At 45.3% G+C, this 20,479-nt stretch overlaps 1 protein-coding gene across 1 annotated transcript in view; it reads left to right on the top strand.

Annotated features, from left to right (window-relative positions):
• KATNAL1 (katanin catalytic subunit A1 like 1) overlaps positions 1-20,479 on the top strand; it is a 241,402-nt gene that overhangs the window by 40,718 nt on the left and 180,205 nt on the right. The window contains exon 2 of the mRNA XM_063951747.1: positions 4,824-4,995. Within this exon, the coding sequence (XP_063807817.1) occupies positions 4,834-4,995 (162 nt within the window). The 5' untranslated portion in view covers positions 4,824-4,833. The remainder of the gene's footprint in view (positions 1-4,823; positions 4,996-20,479) is intronic.

Genomic DNA, 20,479 nt, shown 5'->3' with positions numbered 1-20,479 from the left:
GCTGTGGCATTATCTGTCCAGCTAGTGGAGCCCGGTGCTGGTTTTAAAAATACGGGGGACCCCTACTCTTTTTGTCCCCCGTATTTTTGGGACCAGGACCAGGCGCAGAGCCCGATGCTGGTTGCTTAAATATGGGGGAACCCCTGTCATTTTTCCCCCCATATTTCTGCAACCAGGATCGGCTCAAAGAGCCCGAGGCTGGTTATGCTTAGGAGGGGGGACCCCACGCAATTTTTTTAAATAAAATAACAACTTTCCCACCCCTTCCCACTGATATACATGCACGGATCTCATGGATCCCTGCATGCCTATCCAATCACGGAAAAAAAAAGTAGGTCTGTTTTTTTTTAGCACTTTTTTACGAGTTGTAATTTTTCACGGCAGTGTTTGTTTGTTTTTTGCTTTGCACTTCTTAGTAAATGACCGAGATTCATACTTAAACAGCCGCGTTTTGACCGATGGTGTATTCATTCGTAATTTTTTACCTGAACTTGCAAAAAATTACGAATGCCCTCATCACTGCCGTGATTAGTGCTTAGTAAATTACCGAGATGACACTTTGATGAAAAAACGGCATCTCGGTCAAAATCGGGAGCTTAGTAAATTTCCCCCACAGAGGGAGTTCTGCCAGCTCACACCCAGCGCCTATCCCGGTACTGAAGCAAGTAAAAAGACTGGCCAGACCTGTTAGCGCTTTCTATATATATAATTTAGCACCAAATCACTTGTGCCCCCCCCTGTTTTGCACCCTGTTACTTGTACAGCAGTGGTGAGGCTTCTGTGAAGAGAACATGGCGCTGGTCAGAGCTGTGTGGACTAAGCCCCGCCCACTACATGGCGCGCTTCAGTCCCGCTTAAAATTATCTTTATACTGGCGGGGGTCCCTTAACTAGTGCCTAGGCACTGTTATCACTTATGCCAGTGGCGTTTTTGGTGTTCATGCTGCCCAGGGCGCCCTGCAGTGCCGAGTTATGTGTGGGAGCATGGCGCGCTGCGCGGTACCTCAAACGCCGTCTTCTGCCGTCACTGAAGTCTTCTGATCTTCTCATACTCACCCGGCTTCTGTCTTCTGGCTCTGTGAGGGGGGGGGTGACGGCGCAGCTCCGGGAACAAGCAGCTAGGCGTACCATGTGATCGAACCCTCTGGAGCTAATGGTGTCCAGTAGCCTAAGAAGCAGAGCCCTTGAACTCAGAAGAAGTAGGTCTGCTTTTCTCCCCTCACTCCCACAATGCAGGGAGCCTGTTGCCAGCAGGTCTCCCTGAAAATAATAAACCTAATAAAGTATTTTTCTGAGAAACTCTGGAGAGCTCCTCAGTGTGTGACCAGTCTCTCTGGGCACAGAATCTAACTGGGGTCTGGAGGAGGGGCATAGAGGGAGGAGCCAGTTCACACCCATTCAAAGTCTTATAGTGAGCCCATGTCTCCTGTGGATCCCGTCTATACCCCATGGTTCTTGAAGCATCCCCAGCATTCTCTAGGACGTATGAGAAAGCAACAGTACTCCTTTTATAACAGTTGTAGTGAAGACATAAGTAATACTCATGTCTCCACTGTCTCCATCGGCATCAGTATTCCGCTTCACTTTTGGATATGTATTTACCCCAGAACAGAGGAGAAAAATATGCAGATAGTGTGATACCATTTAATTAAAACCACATATCAGACAAACAACATATAAAATTCCAATAACATACAGCAATACAAGGCATTCATCAAAGCATGGGAACCCTTATGTGCCTGAGTAAATAGCATTTACCAGCAATTTACTGATGTTGATGACAGCGGGGACATGGGTATTACCTAGGTCAGGGGTGGCCAACCCGCGGCTCTCGAGCCGCATCCGGCTCTTTCATCCGCCGCATGCGACTCAGCCGGGTCCTGGCCACCGCTGCCCTGGTTCCCCCTTCCACCGTGCTCACTGCGCTGCTGCTGTCACTCTGTGAGGGGAGGAGAGCGCAGCGTGCGCCTCTCCTGCCCCTTACTCTCCGGCGGCGGACCGTGAGCACCTGGGGACGCGGATGACGGTGGTAGCTCTTTGTGCACTTTGTGGTGGGATACTTAAAGGGTAAGTTATTGTACATTCTTGTTATGTCTGTTTGTGCTGTGATGGAATCTTGAGAAAGGGGGTTGCACCCCGAAACGTTTATCTCAATACAGCTTGTTATATTTGCATTTTCAAGCTTCTGAGTGCCGTCTTTCTATTGGGGACATTGTATTATTATTTGGATGGAGCACCTGAGCCCGTTTGTCTTCAGTACCTGAGTGCCAGCTGCTTGTGGAGTGTGTGTATGTGTGTATATATATATATATATATATATATATAAAAAATATAGTGTATATGTATGTGTGTATGTGTATATATATATATATATATATATATAATATATATATGCGCTGATGTAACCATTTCCCTTTTCTATGTGTATATAGGTCTCTAGTGCATGCAGCAGATGTACATACCTCCCAACATCCTGCACATTGGAATGAATGTTTTGGTTGCATGATGGTGGGAAAGGTCACTCAGATAGGGGATGTCTTGTTAAAATTGAGATGGTTAGTAGTAGATGTGTTTAAGTGAGCATGCCCATAGCACTCACTGTATACTGCTATTACTGCTTATTCATACTGTACCTCCCAAATTTAATGGTGCCCATACACTTATGCGATGCCCTGCGACATCACGGGGCATCGCACCGGCAGTTCAGGTGCGATGAAATCGCACCTGAAATGCCAAAGTGATTACCATGCGATCATGCAATAGATCGCATGGTAATCGCGTGATGCACACGTCACCGCCGAGTGGGAACGGCCTCTGGTCGCACCCGACGGGTGCCCATCGCACATCGCAGTGCGATATATTGCATGTGTTTAAAAAAAACACATGCGATAGCACTGCGATGCGAAAAATATTATGTGCAGCACATACTATCATGAGAAGCGACATTCGAGCGGTGTGCCCGCGCATCACGTCTCATGGTACCTTAAATGTGCATACAATCCTTCGATTTTTCTCACAGATCTGGTCGAAATCGAAGGATAGCACCTAATATCTCACAAGTGTATTGGCACCATAAGGCCCCCATCCAATAGCGAGATTTATCTCAGCAAAGAGTCATGGAGCTTCAGGCCTTTTGTGGGTTAACCATCAATAGTCACCATTGATTGTACCATCAATGATTAACCCTGATTGTATAAAACTATTCACAGGGAAACCATTGATGCTTCACCCACCGATGGTCATCTCTGCTTTATGGCTTGCTAAGCTGCTGTCAATCAGAGCTTTGGGGTGGGGCAGAAAAAAAATAAAAAGCAACCACTGGGGACACACTCTACCATTGATGGTGGAAAACCATTGGTTCTCTGCCTTCAATGGCAAAACGAATTGTCATCGGCCATTAACTATTGATTGTTTTGTAAATATCAACGGTCAATGGCCATCCATAGGCAGTGTCTGATTATCAGAGGTGAGGCTAAGCTATTGCTACCTCATCTCTCATCTCTCCCTGTATTTCCAGGGAGTGCTGCAATTTGGGTGAGTTTTGTCTACAAAAACGATCAGAAAAATACAAAGAATTATAGACATCTTCTTTGTATTATTTTAATCATTTTTATAGTCAAATTCTGGAGTCTGACAGGGAGTATGACAGGTGAGGCTCTGCCTTCCCTGACATCACGTCCTTCGTATAATAAGGCATTATAAATCTGGATGAATAATGATGTGCTTTATAAGAGAACCATGTTTGGTTATGTACATCATACATCCTGTGTATAATAACAATAATAATAATAATAATAATAATAATAATAATAATAATAATAATAATAATAATCCAGAAAGGAGTTCTAGAGTCCCAGAGCATATAAGTATGCCTGTAATGGATATTTACATCAAGTCCAGAGATGACAATAGTGAACTTCAGAATAGGTTACGAAGGTCAGACAACTCAATATATTTTCGCCCGCAATTAGACAAGGGTATATAATAATCATAAAAACCCACCAAATGATCTCCTATTATAACGCAGCTCATACAAAGTATTTCTGAAATATTTCACAACACTAGAGATACCATGAAAAGAAACTTTCATTTAGAAGCACAGTAATATTAAACATTTTTAACATGTAATAGTCAATTACCACATAAAAATCACATTAAAAACATCCAGAAAGGAGATCTAGAGTCCCAGGGCATATAAATATACCTGCAATGGACATTTACATCAAGTCCAGAGATAGTGGACTCCACAATAGGTTCCAAAGGTCAGACCACTTTTTTTTATTCCTGTGTATAAGCTTTTTCTAAAAGAGAACTACATTTTCTTAGCAGAATAGAGTTTGCACTCAATTTAAACAAGAACATGTATCTTTGGGAGGCATTAAATTTGCCGTCTATCAGGATCCCGGCTGTCAGGAGACCAACGCCGGAATCCTGACACCCAGTGAAATACCGGCGGTCAGAATCCACACACGGGTGGTGGTCCACGCCACCACCCGTGGGGGAATATAACCTTCGGTTGCCACCAGGCCCGAAGCATGGTGAGCGCACCGAGCCTGTGAGGGGACACGCTGCGCTCGCCTTCGGTCTTTCGTCTGTCGGGAACCCAGCATCGGTCTCCTGACCGCCGGTATATCATACTGAATCCCGTATCTTCATTTCAAATTCACAGTACATTAGATATTAAATGTTTCACTGCATTTTCAGTTTAGATTAGCTTGTAATTCAACTTTTATGGCTCTACATAATTCTTATTTTTGATGCAAATAATGTGTTTTCTTTAAAATAAGTGTACATTTTTGTAACTTTTTTTTTTTTTTTCTGTAGGTTCGCAAGGATGAACTTGGCTGAGATGTGCGATAATGCTAAAAAAGGCAGAGAATATGCGCTTCTCGGAAATTATGACTCATCGATGGTTTATTATCAGGGAGTAATTCAGCAAATTCAAAAACACTTCCAGAGCATTAGGGATCCAGTTGTGAAGGTCAAGTGGCAGCAAGTGAGTGGTTTAATTTACACTAATCTGAGCAAGTTTATCCCAAGCCAGTCCTTGTGCATTCAAAGGTTTTAAAAGTAAAATACCTCTTCTGATTGATTTGATGGCTTTTTATCCTTTACTTATAGAATTAATGGTATTTTTTTAGTTCTATTTCGTAGACTGAAATACCTATTGGGGGCATTGGAAGTGTGTGTTATTTCAGCAATGTTCTAATACTGGCACTACAGTTTTGACCCCGCTAAAATGCTAATTAAAACATTTAAAGCAGCATGTTTACAGTTATACAGGTTGAGTCTCCCTTATCCAGAATGCGTGGAACCAGAAGTATTTTGGTTATTGGATTTTTCCGTATTTTGGAACATTTGCATACCATAATGAGATCTTGGTGATGGGACCCAAGTCTAAAGCACGAGATGCATTTATGTTTCATATACACCTTATACACACTGTCTGAAGGTCATTTTAGACAATAATTTTAGTCTTTTTGTGCATTAAACAAAATTTGTGACCATCAGAAAGCAAAGGTGTCACTATATCAGTTGCACTCGGAAAATTCAGTATTTTGGATATGGAAGACTTTAATTAGCATTTTAATTGTGACACTATCGTGCCATCAAGAACACAAATATGACTGGATACCTCTTGGCCTAATGTACCTCAAGCTACATTAGGATAAGTCATAGACTGATGATATTTTTCTCTTTGGTGTGTTGTTTGCATTATCATAGATTATTGCAGTCAACCTCACATCAGCCCCTAACCCTAAAGCTCCTTACTCACAAGGTGATTATGGCAGGAGAGAAGAAATAGATTGACACCATTTAGATCTTGCACAGACACTACTTTCTCTCCGTATACTGTGTATTAAACAGAAAGGGAAACAGCTTAAAGCAACCGGCTGGGAACGTCCATTCCTCCACATTGGTTATTTTTTTGTGTTTTTGTTTCTGTCCAGAAAAATGTATTATGTGGCTTTCTGCAAAACTTGGCTACAAATGTTATCCAAATCCGTGAAAGCTGCTGTTTATGGGCATAATCGCAAATAATAATTTCATCCTGTGCAGATAGATCTGTCTAACTCCGTTATTGCAATAGGACCCACACAGTGGGCTGGATGTAATGCCGCGCGGGATGCCGGCCAAATTCTGACTTTTTTTTTTTTTTAAAGGGGCAAACAGGGCTGTGGAGTCAGAGATAATTTTCCTGGCTCCAGCTTCAGCATATAAAAACGTATTATATAAATATCAGCGAGCATATTAACAAATGCAGGGCTGGATTAACCACCCAACCACATTCCAAATCCATGATAATACATCCTCCCGGACCGGTTGTGCTCCGCCCACTCCTCTGGGTAGGCCGAAGCTCCGTCTTCATGCAATCCAAAGCTCTGACCCCATACCAACCAAAGCTTTGTCTACTAAGCTGCACCCCCTGAGTCACCAGAAACTCCGCTCCCATGGTCATCTGAAGCTCCACCCATTCCCCCCCATCCCTTCCTCTGCAACAGGAGTGAAGGCAGCTGTCACATATAGAGGCATGTTATTAGTGGTACAGGGAATAGGCTGAGCACCAGGCCCGGCGCTACCCGCTCAGCGAAGGGATGCAGTGCAGGGAGGCGCTGGGACAGAGAGGCGCTTTCCCTGTTCTGAATCCCTTCACTGCTGCGCCGTCCTGGCCCCCCTGCTGCTGCTGCTGCTGCTGTGTCTGTCACTGTATGACAGTCACTGGCAGCAGCGCCTGCAGAATCAAAAACCTCCTGCCTCCCCTCCCCGTGTGACAGCGGCTGAGTACGGGACAGAAGGGGGCGGAACGGAACGGACCGAAAGGGGGCGGGGCTAAACGGGACAGAAGGGGCGGAGCTACACTGACCAGGCTGCAGTACAGAGGGAGACTGGCTTAGGTAAGTGGTGTGTGTGTGTATGGTGAGTGTGTATGTGTGCATATGGTGGGTGGGTGTGTATGTGTGTGTATATATGTGTGAATTGTGTGTGTGAGGTATGTCTGCGTACGCGCACTTTATGGACGCTAGTACTGGGGAGGGGGGCATTACGTATAATGACGCTACTACTGGGGGAGGCCATTACATGCAAGGACGCTACTACTACTGGGAGGGTGCATTACGTATAAGGACGCTACTACAGGGGGGGGCATTACGCGTAACAACGCTACTACTGCTGGGGGGGGGCATTACTTATAAGGACGCTACTAGTACTACGGGGGAATTGCATATAAGGAGGCTTCTACTGGGGGTGCATTATGTATAAGGACGCTACTACTACTGTGGGGCATTACGTATATGGACGATACTACTATTATGGGGAATTACGTATAAGGACGCTTTTACTACTGGGGGTGCACTACGTATAAGGACGCTACTACTGCTGGGGGGAGCATTACGTATAAGAACGCTACTACTACTTGGGGGCATTATATATAAGGACGCTACTATTACTCGGGGGGCATTACGTATAACAATGCTACCACTACTAGAGGGGCATTACGTATAAGGATGCTACTACTGGTGGGGCATTATGCATAAGGACGCTACTACTACAGGGGGGGGGGGCATTACATGTAAAGATGCTACTACTGGGGGGACCATTACGTATAAGGACGCTACTAGTACTGTGGGGAGGGGGCATTACGTATAAGGACGCTACTACTACTAGGGGGGAATTACGTACAAGGACGCTTCTACTACTGGGGGTGCACTACGTATAAGGACGCTTCTACTGGGGGGGGCATTACGTATATAAGGACGCGTCTACTACTGGGGGTGCACTACGTATAAGGACGCTTCTACTACTGGGGGGGCATTACGTATATAAGGACGCGTCTACTACTGGGGGTGCACTACGTATAAGGATGCTACTACTACTCTGGGTGCATTATGTATAAGGATGCTACTACTACTGGGGGGGCATTACGTATAAGGATGCTACTACTACTGGGGGGGCACTACGTATAAGGATGCTACTACTACTGGGGGGCATTATGTATAAGGATGCTACTACTACTGTGAGTGCATTATGTATAAGGATGCTACTACTACTGGGGTGCATTACATATAAGGACGCTACTACTACGGGTGGGGCATTACGTATAAGATTAATAAGATTGTGCTACATTGTGGCGTAATTTTAAATGGGGGTACTATTGTGTGGCCATGCCCCTTAGTTGTGAGACCACACCCCTTTTCCCGGCGCACGCCAACGGAATATGGGAGGGCGCAATTTTATAGTTTGCAGGGGGGCGCCGAACACCCTAGCACCGGCCCTGCTGAGCACTAATGGTGGCCCTCACTTACAGTTGGTGTAAATTGCACTTGGTTTGAACAAACTATGTAGCACTGTAAGCAAAGCGAGCAAATGCATTCTTATTGCTTGCAGTGAACATACTGCATGATTTACATTCTGCATGTACATATTGGTTGGCTTGATTCTTACGCTTCATTTTACAGTTATGCTAGTCTGTGCCTCCATAACAACTTTACATTATATTGTGCATTTTTCATTTCCCCCTTGCAACACAGAATGGTTTCTCCAGATGTAAATTGCACCAAATTTGCCTCCACTCTAGATCTACTTTAATGTTGTTTACATTTGTTACTTATAATATACAGTAATACACATTTGCTATTCATGAATGAGTTGAACTATAGTAAAATAGAGGAGTCTGAGTAGAAGGTTTGTTGTACCGACTCCACTGCCCCGGGTCCAACATGCCCCCATATTCGCTGAGACACCCATTTGCCATGAAACGTCTCCACATGCCCGTCAGATTTCACATGTACTCAGAACTCCACACATGCCAATCACCCCAAGTCACTGACTTTGATCACTATAAGTTCCCTGTTAGGAGTAATATTATCTGCAACCTTAAAACCCGCAAGAGCAGAGAGTTCCAGAAAGATGGCACGTGTGCTTGTTTTCAGATCCGTACTTGGTGGAAAGATCTGAGTGAAAACAGAGCCACCCATCTCTAGTTCATCCACATATGCAGGGTAAGAAGCATTTTCTATGGCACCAGAAATGTTTAGCTCTCATCTTATATACACACCAGTAACTGAGGTCCAGTCAGCTGTAGCACTATTTATACGTGATCCAAAACATTCAAAAGAGCAGAGATTTCTGGAAAGACGACATGTGACTTGTTCTCTGATCCAAACTTGGGCCCTGATTCAGGGATGGGAGAAGCTGTGCGAAATATGCTAATGCTGAAGGAGGCGTCTTGTGTAAACAGACGCTTCTTGCCGACTTCTCTGACCCGCTCCTGTGTCTGTAGATGGAACATTGGATCATCTGTGTGAACATCGGTCATCTGAGTAACTCTCGTGGCACTCTGTTTTCACACGAGCCAAATTCACTGAAGCTGCATCAGAAGGTGGAGACTTTGGCCTTGGCACTCCTCAAAAATGGATCAGACATGCCACTGTTTTCAAGAACGCTGTCAGTACAGGTCCTGCCCATGCGCAGTTCAGCCAAATTTGGAGATGTATGTAAACTATCTGTTTGCGTTCAACTCTGAATTAGCCCATTAATAGGAAGATCCGATGTAAGATCATGGTGCTCATCTCTAGTATACACACCACTGCAGCCTATTACAGATTTAGGGGGACATGTACGAAGCAGTGATAAAAGTGGAGAAGTGAGCCAGTGGAGAAGTTGCCGATGGCAATCAATCAGCTGCTCTGTATACTTTTATAGTATGCAAATTATAACTGTTACGTCAATGCTGACATGGGCAACTTCTCCACTGGCTCACTTCTCCGCTGGCTCACTTCTCCACTTTTATCGCTGCTTAGTACATGTCCCCCTTAATCTCCCATATCCAAAATTCTGAAATATGTAATATTCCGAAATACGGAATATTTTGATCTTTCTGGTGGCTCAGTGTACACAAACTTCGTTTAATGCGCAAAATTATAAAAAATATTGTATAAAATGACCTTCAGGCTGTGTGTAGAAGGTGTATACAATATGTAACATAAATGCATTTTGTGTTTATACCAAGGTCCCATCCCAAAGATATCTCATTATGGTATGCAAATATTCCAAAATGCTGAAAAATCCGATATCCAAAATATTTCTGATCCCAAGTACTCTGGATATGGGAGACTCAACTTGTAGTGCTGTATGATCTTGTATAGCTACCTCTAGCACAGGGCAGTGAAGCATTGTAGTCTGTCAGTTGGTGTGAGGCTTGTTACAGACCTTGGTGCAGATGTATTAAGCCTGGAGAAGTGATAAAGCAGTGATAAAGCAGTGATAAGTGGAAGGTGATAATGCACCAGCCAGTCAGCTCCTAAATGTCAATTTACATATTGGAGCTGATTGGCTGGTGCGTTATCACCTTGCACTTATCACTGCTTTATCACTTCTCCAGGTTTAGGGGGTGATTCAGAGTTGATCGTAGCTGTGCTAAATTTAGCACAGCTACGATCAGGCACAGTGATATGCGGGTGGACGCCCAGCACAGGGCTAGCCCGCCCCGCATGTCAGTCCCTGCCCCGTTGCAGAAGTACAAAAGCATCGCATAGCGGCGATGCTTTTGTACTTCAGGAGTAGCTTCTGGCCAGCGCAGCTCCTGCGCGCTAGCTGGGAGCTTCTCGTCGCTGCCCGGGTCGCAGCGACTGCGTATGATGTCACGCAGCCGCCGTGGCCTGCCCCCGGCGCGGTCTAGCCACACCTGCATTGGCCGGACTGCGCCCCTTAAATGATGGCTTAATGCCGTCATCCCGCCCAGCGACCGCCTCTGCCTGTCAATCAGGCAGAGGCGAACGCTAGCTAAAGACAGCCGTCGGCTGTCTGACATGCCCCGGCGCACTCTGACGCATGTGCAGTTCAGGCCTGATCGCTGCTGTGCGAACACGCACAGCACTGATCAGGTCTGAATTAACCCCACAATACATCTGCCCACTTGTGCTTTGTAATGTGGCTGTCAGATTGGGATCCGGTCGGGATTCCGGCTGTCGAAATACTGATGCCGGAATCTCGACAGTGATCACAATGCTGGGGCCGGGATCCCTACCGAGTCACTGCCGGGCCGCCGGAGAGGCAAGTGGGGGGGGGGGGGGGGGGAGGTTTATGCTTAGGTGGAAGTGTTAGAGTTAGGCTGCAGGAAGGGGGGGGGGGTTTAAGTTAAGGCTGCGGGGAGGGGAGGTTAGGGTTAGGCACCACTAGGGAGGGTTAGGCTGCGCGTGGAAGGGGGGGAGGGTAGGTTTGGGCTGCGGGAGGGGGGTTAGATTTAGGCTATGTGTGTGTGTGCGGGGGGGGGGAAGGGATAGCTTTAGGCTGCGGGGACAGGGGGGTAAGAGGGTGAGGGGTAGCATGATGCTTCACGACCCTTGCCCGGATTGTAAACAGTGGGAAAACTTGTCAGATTCACTGACCTCCTCAGTTTTGCTGCAATTGGCACTGAGGTAAATTTCATAGCGTTCTGCCACATGTTGCTTCTTGATTTCTCTATCAGAGACGTGGGATCTATACAAACATGCAGATATAAAGTTGTTCTTGGAATAAATTGATCAAGGAACACACTTTTATGTCGTCCACTGAACAGTATATATACATATATATTCCACATCCACAAATAAATTGGATGAGTAAATGAACTGCCGCTATTTCTACAATAATAAATTGTACAGCACACAGGTTTAATCATCTTATATTACTTATTCTGCAGCTGCTGCTTGTCCTTCTGTTCCCTGTTTGTCAGATCGCTGTAACTCTCACAGAGGCATTAGATTTGTGCACTAAACCAGTGGTGGGGGGTGGGAGCTGCAGTGGATTGTGGGGCAGTGACCTGTACACATGAGACTGTTTCCCATTCACACTGCACTAAAAACCCGGTATGGACTCCATATTTTGCTGGGTCGACACGGGTCGCTATGTAGTGTGAAAGGATTACTGCTGAATTCCCGGGTCGCCGGTCCCGGTAATTCTACCCGGGAATTAAGAAGGGTTATTACCAGGTCATGCTCAGTGTGAACAGGTTACCCGGGTCGATGCGACACGGTACCCGTTCACAGCACCCACACCCGATGCCGCCTTTGTCCCCCGCCCCCGGATGGCAACCCAACGCCCCCGGATGGCAACCCGATTTGGGATTTTGCCGAGCCCGGAAGCTGTGCAGTGTGAACGGGATATTCACACTGCACAGGTCCAATGCTGGGTCGCACCCTGGAATGACCCGTTCCAAACTCCTGGGTACGACCTGGCAATTGCAATGTGAACGGGGTATGTGTGGTGTCGAATACACCCTTGTTTGCACATTCAACTTTTTATATCTATTTTTTTTTTTTTTATTGTCCACATATCCTACTTTTGAAATACATAGACAGGGAGCATTTTTTGTTAATAATGTTTTTCTTTATGTATACACTGCTTGGTAAAGTCTTTTCTTGCACTGGGCACCGTCTAGTTGGGGTCTCCACTACCTGGTCATTACATCCCTTCACTTAATGTTCATTTTGCATGAAAATACAGTATATGAACCTGGGGATGTGAATAGCATAAGGCAGGGGTTCTCACTCCAGTCCTCAAGTACCACCACTAGGTAATGTTTTGTGGATTTCTTTAATCATGCACATGGTAATCTATGTTGCTGGTTCTATAATATCCCACCTGCTTCCACAGAAAGATATCCTCAAAGCATGACCTGTTGGGAAAACCTGAGGGGTGAGGTTGAGAGCCAGTGGAATAAGGAAAATTTATGGGTGGAGAAAATGTAGTATCGCCTTCAGGAGTTAGGCTGGTTACAACTTGCCGATATATCATTCGTACAGCTAAGGAACGATATATTGGCTGGACCATCAGCTTGTATGTACAGCTGAAATGTGTGTGAACACAGTTGTACACAGACATACTGTATCATGTTTGCCCTGTAGCACGCTCGATGCATATATATCTATATATCATAATTTGCAAATCTGCCTGTATGCACAAGTGACCCGCCGCTGTACAATGTGTCTTCTGCAGAATCTTTTGAATATGTCCTCACAAGTGGGCTGGTATATTCAAATGAGTCTGCTAGCAAGCATATTGGGGTAATATTGGCAATTATGCAAAAAATAGTTTAGCAATCGTCAGATTGGCCGGCCGATCCATCGACCAAGTGTGTATCCAGCCTAAGAAGTGTATTCATGCAGCAGTGAAAAGAGTGGAGAAGTAAGTCAGTGGAGAAGTTAACCATGGCAACCAATCAGCTGCTCTACATAATTTCATAGTATGCAAATTATAAATGTTACTTCAATGCTGATTGGTTGTAATGGGCAACTTCTGCACTGGTTCTCTTCTCTACACTTTTCACTGCTTTATGAATAAACCCCTAAGTCAGTTAAACCCAGGAGCTGACAGAATCTTTTATGAAGCTAGAGAAGATGATGTTCATCCATTGATGTCTTTAAAAGTTGTGTATTATTATGTAAATACTCACATTAAGTTTACAAACAGCTATTTGTTGGCAGAGTGTATTATAATTGCCTGGTGCAGTCACGTCAGTCCACATACTTAATGACTTAAACAGTAATGCATGTTTATTCAGTGAACACAGGTGACTCAGATGTAATACTGATATAGGCAATTAGGGGCCCTTATATCATACAAGGTAACAGCAGTGGTAGCGGTACTTATCAGAAGTTGTCTCCGGTGGTGAGGAATGGAGGACTGCACAGCCGTGCAGTCTGACTCCCGCTGTAGAGAAGATGCGGCGCCCGGCTCAGCATCAGCTATGGAGCCACGATACGTGCAATGGAATGCTGTGAGTTTCTGTAGCTGAGATCCGCTCCCGATCTCAGCTCTGCACGCTTGTACACACCAGGTCTCTCTTACTCACTCTAAGATGGAGGAGCATGGATTACATCACATAGCTCCACCTCCGAGTGACTTGGCACTAGGGAATTAACAGTAGGGGATGCGCCCATAGACTGCTGTGTAGAAGGAGACAGGCACAGAGCGCACCATATCCTAATACTACCCCTCGCTTAAGATTGTCTCCGGTCACAAATTTAAAGAACATGACATTTTATCAAACAAATCAATAAAGTCATTCCTGTACCCGAAAACATAATGTGAAGCAAAACAGTAACCATATTCTAGTCCACACTCCATCAGGAATGCATGTAACAAATGTGATGACAGTCCTTTTGTCAACATGTCTGCAATATTTTCTTCACTTGCAACATATTCCACATTGACGGACTTGTTTTCCACCAACTCACGGATGAAGTGATGTCTTATAGCAATGTGCTTAGACTGTCCATGATGCTTTTTGCTACAAGAAAGATCAATTGCTCCCTTGTTATCACACTTTGTTGATAATCTCATTGTGGTAAAGAAGACCTAATTCACATAAAGTCTCTTATCCAAAGCGCTTCTTTTGAAGTTTCTGTGAGCGCCATATACTCTGCCTCTGTTGTAGAAAGAGCAACTGTGGGTTGTTTCCTACTTGCCCAGCTTACGGCTGCACCTGCCAGTGCAAACAGGTATCCAGTATAAGAGCATCTATCATCCTCATCTGATCCCCAGTCGGCGTCATAGAATACTTTTAAGCTGGTATCAGTTGAACTTGTAAATCTCAGCTTTAGTGAACTTGTACCTTTGAGGTACCTTAGAATTCTCTTTACTGCAATCCAGTGTTGTCTCCCAGGATTATTTGCGAACTGGCTTGCCCGACTCACTGCATGTGTGATGTCAGGTCGAACTACCAATAGCATTTTCATAAAGGATTTCTTGCATTTCCTCTATCTCCCCCTTGTTACTTGGTGACATGGCCTTGACCATCTTTGTACTTTTATCAATGGGAGTACTTACTGGTTTTGTATCTGTCATTCCGTATTTGGAAAAGATTGCCTTAATGTATGTTTGTTGGTCAATTGTGACAGTTCCCTCTTGCAGGTTTTGTACAATTTTCATACCCAACAGATGATTTGCAGGGCCTAGATCTTTCAACATGAATCTTTTTTTAAGCTGGTGCTTGACGTCAGTGATGTGATTTTTTTGACATGCCAAAAGTAAATCACCCACATAGACCGCTATGATGAACAACTTTTCTTTGATAGTTTTGTGGTATAGGCAGTGATCAGTCTCTGACCATCCAACTTTACATACCAGCAATGACCACTTTGCTTGAGGCCATATAATGACTTCTTTAAGAGACAAACTTTCCCATTTTGGAATTTGTCCATATCATAGTATTCAGGTGGCTCCATGTAAATTTCCTCAGCTAACTCTCCATTGAGGAATGCAGAATCAAAGTGTAGCTGATATAACAGTAGATCATGTAGTGTAGCAACAGCAATCATTAACCTTAAGGTGCTATACCTTGCGACTGGAGAGTAGAGCTCCCCGTAATCGATTTCATATTTCTAGGTATATACCTTGGCAACAAGGCAGGCTTTATAACGAGCTACTGTACCGTCTGCGTTCAACTTCTTGCAGAAAGCCCACTTGTTTTTAATCGTTTTACGGTCGCTTGGTCTATCAACCATAGTCCATGTACTGTTATCATTTAGTGTTGACAGTTCTGTATCAATTGCTGACTTCCACTCTGTCCAATCACTGCTTGACTTTTCTTCCTGTATGTTTTGAGGTTCACTGTAAGCTATGCTTGCATACTCCTCACTGTATTTCTTGGCTGGAACACCTTTGTTGCTCCTCATGGAACTTCTATTCCGTGAAAAAAGACAAACGGCTGCGCTGGATGTCAGGAAAATGAATATAATATACAGAGAGCCAACGTAAATAATAACAGTATTTATTAATTAATAAAAATAGAATTAAACATATATACCGGTAAAAGTAATATTAAGAAGAGTCATTAGTATAGTAAACTCATAATGACTAGTGGTAGCTCATGGTTAATATGATGGACATAACCTTAATAGAGAAAGTCCGTATTCCACTTGATAAGGTTAATTGCTATTAGAAGACAGGGTGCACTGATAATGTCCCAATTTGGTATAGGTCCCTCGGTTAGGTTATGCTCTCACCGAGGGACCTATACCCAATTGGGACATTATCAGTGCACCCTGTCTTCTAATAGCAATTAACCTTATCAAGTGGAATACGGACTTTCTCTATTAAGGTTATGTCCATCATATTAACCATGAGCTACCACTAGTCACTATGAGTTTACTATACTAATGACTCTTCTTAATATTACTTTTACCGGTATATATGTTTAATTCTATTTTTATTAATTAATAAATACTGTTATTATTTACGTTGGCTCTCTGTACATTATATTCATTTTCCTGACATCCAGCGCAGCCGTTTGTCTTTTTTCTCTTGTTCCTACCTCAATACCACACATAGTATTCCGGCAAGCGCAGTATCTCAGGAATTGTGATCCCTATAAGTGTATTATAATTAGTTATAATTCATAGATAACTTGATGCATAGGCGCTCCTTTAGCAGTTTCTGTTTTGAACTTCTATTCCGTGACTTGTTCTCTGCTTTGACACTCTCAGATTCAGGCACGCTTTCTGCTGCCTGTACATCCAAAGATAAATTTTCTTGTTGCTTTACTGCTCCAGTTAGTAGTGCTGTCTCGTAGAATACCACATCTCTGGATTTAAGAAGACGTTTACTTTTAACATCCCAAAGTCTGTATCCTTTGCTTTTTGCAGCGGGGTACACTGTGATTCCACAGGGAATTACATTGGGGTGTAGAGTTGGATCTTGATCCGAGGCACCAACAGGCTAAAAGCTTAGACTGTTCCCAGGATGCATAGCGCCGCCTCCTCTATATCCCTGCCTCCTGGCACTGGAGATCAGTTTGTAAGTTGGTGCCTGCAGTGCAGGCAGCTAACAGGGAGGGCTGCGCTAGGCAGCCCTGAAAAGAGGCAATTAAATCAGTCTCTAGCTAAGCAAAATCCTAACCCTCGCCCGCCTAGGACCAATGGGTCATCTAAACGGGCCATTACTTCCTCACAATCCACACATGTTTCGGCTACTTCATCCAATGAAGATGGCGCTTACACTGACCCTTCAGACACTGATGCAGATGCTTCTGATGGGGAATATCTGACACAAGTGAATGTTCCTGAGCTCTTGGAGGCTATCAGGCTGATTCTTCAAATTGATGATGACGTAGAGCCTCCAGCTACCTCTAAGAAATCAGATAAGTTCAAACGTCAGAAGGTTACTAAATTAGTTTTACCCCATTCTGACCACTTGGTTGACATAAGTCAAGAATCCTGGAAATATCCAGGAAAGAAATTCTCCCTGTCTAAAAAGATGCTAGCTCGTTATCCCCTCGCTGCAGAGTTAAGTAAAAACTGTGAAACACCGCCGCCATTGGACTCACAAGTCATACATCTGATGGTGTCCTCTGCTGTGCCTGTCACTACCGTCACCTCGCTGAAGGAACCGACGGATAAGCGTGTGGAGGGTTGCTTGAAGTCCATTTACACTCTTGCAGGAGCTGTGCATAGACCCACTATTGCGGCTTCTTGGGCTGCAAAAGCTATTGAAGCCTGGGTTCAGGAAGTTGAAGCGGAACTACCATCTGATTTTCCTGATAATGCTAGACAATGTCTTTCATATATTATTACAGCCTCTCATTATATTCAGGAGGTGGCATCTGATGCAGGTGTCCTGGCGGCCAAAGCGTCTACTACATCCATTCTGGCTCGCCGGATTCTCTGGTTGCAGTCCTGGTCCATAGATCTGGACTCTAAAAAGACCTTGGAGGTGATCCCTTTTAAGGGCAACATACTTTTTTGGGAAGATCTCAGCAAGATTGTTGCTGACTTGGCATCAGCTAAGACTGCATGTCTGCCAAGTACTACTCCTTCGGTTCCGAAGGCTAAGAGTACTTTCTTTCATTCCTTTCAACCTCCAGGTAAAGCAAAGGGTCAGGCGTACCCGAAACATGCTCACACTTCCAAATCCACTAAGCCCAAACCTAAACGTGCATGGGATGCCCGTCAGCCTGCTTCCAAAACAGACAAGCTCGCTGCATGACTGGGTGGGCCTCCCCCTGGGGGATCCCAGGGTGCAAGGCCGACTTCTACGGTTTGCCCAGGAGTGGTTACAGACTGGGTAAGGGAAGTCGTCACTCACGGATACACCATCTCTATCAAGAAACATCCCCCTTGCCAGTTTTGCTCAACAAACATCCCTTCGGATCAGGTAAAAGCAAAAACTCTCCATTTGGTGGTACGATCTCTCCTGGATACAGGAGTGATAGTGCCGGTGCCTCTGGCTCAGAGAGGCAGGGGGTACTATTCAACGCTGTTCATAGTCCCAAAACCGAATGGGTCCTCCCGGCCCATTCTCAACCTCAAGTCTTTGAACAGATTTGTGAAAGTTTCCAAATTCCATGTGGAAACTCTTCACTCTATTGTTCTGGCTTTGGATCCCAAGGACTATATGGTATCCCTGGACATACAGGATGCTTACCTGCATATTCCTATTGCCGTGTCGCATCAGCAATACCTGAGGTTTGCTATTGGCAACCTACATTTTCAATTCCAGGCCTTACCTTTTGGTCTGACCACGGCTCCAGGAATTTTCACCAAGGTCATGACGGCTCTCCTCCGCCGTCAGGGCATCAGGACCCTGCCGTATCTGGACGACCTGTTGATCCTGGCGAACTCACCAGGGGTTCTCCTTCATCATCTGGAACTGGCAGTTCAATTCCTACAAGCCCATGGGTGGCTCATTAACTGGAAGAAATCCTCCCTGGTCCCTGCTCAGAGCATGGTGCACCTGGGGGCATTGTTGGACACCCACAACCAGCGGTTGTTTTTGTCTCCAGAGAAGGTCCTGAAACTTCAGGACAAAATCAGACATTTCCTATCCCACCCACATGTGTCGATACAGTCGGCGATGCTGTACTGAGCTTCATGGTGTCTGCTTTCGAAATGGTGGAGTACACTCAATTTCACTCCCGCCCTCTCCAGAGGTTGATTATTTCCAAATGGGATGGCCTGCCTCACCGGATCAGGACTCACATGATCTCCTTAACTCCGGAGGACCACCTGTCACTGACCTGGTAGCTACAGGATCAGCAATTGAGCAGGGGTCGTCCCTTCTGGATCTCCAACTGGGTCCTTCCCGACAACTGATGCCAGTCTGCGGGGTCGGGGCACGGTGTTGGAGCAACACTCTCTTCAGGGTCGGTGGACCAGGGAGGAATCTCTCCTCCCGATAATCATTTTGGAATTGCGGGCAGTGTTCAATGCATTGACACTAGCCCTACCTCTGGTACAGAACAGGCCTGTTCAAGTACAGTCAGACAACGCCACCACAGTTGCGTACATAAATCATCAAGGCGGCACTCGAAGTCGCATGGCAATGAGGGAAGTGTCAAGGATATTTCAATGGGAGAAACGCCATCTGCCAGCCATATCGGCAGTGTTCATTCGGGGAGTCCTCAACTGTGAAGCGGACTTCCTCAGTCGTCAGGACGTACACACCGGAGAGTGGAGCCTTCATCCGGAAGTCTTTCAACTCCTAGTGGACAAGTGGGGCCTACCAGATGTAGACCTGATGGCGTCTCGACACAATCTTAAGGTTCCGGTCTTCAGAGCAAGGACAAGGGATCCTCAAGCAGCATTTGTGGACGCACTGGCAGTTCCATGGAACTTTCAGCTGCCGTACGTGTTCCCTCCGGTGTCACTTCTGCCCAGGGTAATACGGAAGTTCAAGCAAGAAGGAGGAATGCTACTTCTAATTGTTCCGGCGTGGCCCAGACGGCATTGGTTCTAAGACATGCAGGGTCTCTCGACAGAGCGTCCTCTTCTACTTCCTCAGCGCCCAGACCTCCTCGTTCAGGGCCCTTGTGTCTACCAGGATTTGGCTCGGATGGCTTTGACGGCGTGGCTCTTGAAGCTTCAGTACTGAGGGCCAAAGGGGTTTTCTGAGGTGGTCATTCAAACTATGTTGAAGGCCCGTAAACCGGCTTCTGCTCAGATTTATTATAGGGTCTGGAATTCTTACTTCACTTGGTGTGCTGCTTAGAATTTTGATGCATTCAAGTTCAGTACTGCCAATTTTTTGGCTTTCCTACAACAGGGCCTGGACTTAGGCCTTCGTCTGGTCTCTCTCTTAGGAGATCTGATTCTCTCTTTGTTCTTTTTGGTTTTCATAAACGTGGCTGGCCTGCTAATAAGCAGACCTTGGCCAGATGGATTAGAATGGTGATTGCACATGCTTATGTACAGGCTGGCCTTCCAGCTCCTGCTACCATCAAAGCCCATTCTACTCGGTATGTTGGACCTTCTTGGACGGCCCGCCGTGGTGCGACCCTTGAACAATTGTACAAGGCGGCTACGTGGTCCTCAGTGAAAACGTTCATAAGGTTCTATGCCTTCGATACTTTCGCCTCCCAGGATGCCTCCTTTGGACGCCGGGTTCTTGTGCCCGCTACAGTGCATCACCTTCCATGAGGAACTGCTTTAGGACATCCCCAATGTAATTCCCTGTGGAATCACAGTGTACCCCGCTGCAGAAAAGGAGATTTATGGTAAGAACTT

Source organism: Pseudophryne corroboree, chromosome 2, assembly GCF_028390025.1.
Source record: "Pseudophryne corroboree isolate aPseCor3 chromosome 2, aPseCor3.hap2, whole genome shotgun sequence".
Classification (NCBI taxonomy): Eukaryota; Metazoa; Chordata; class Amphibia; order Anura; family Myobatrachidae; genus Pseudophryne; species Pseudophryne corroboree.
The sequence above is the reverse complement of the archived record's forward strand: the minus strand, read 5'-3'. Positions and strand labels throughout refer to the sequence as shown.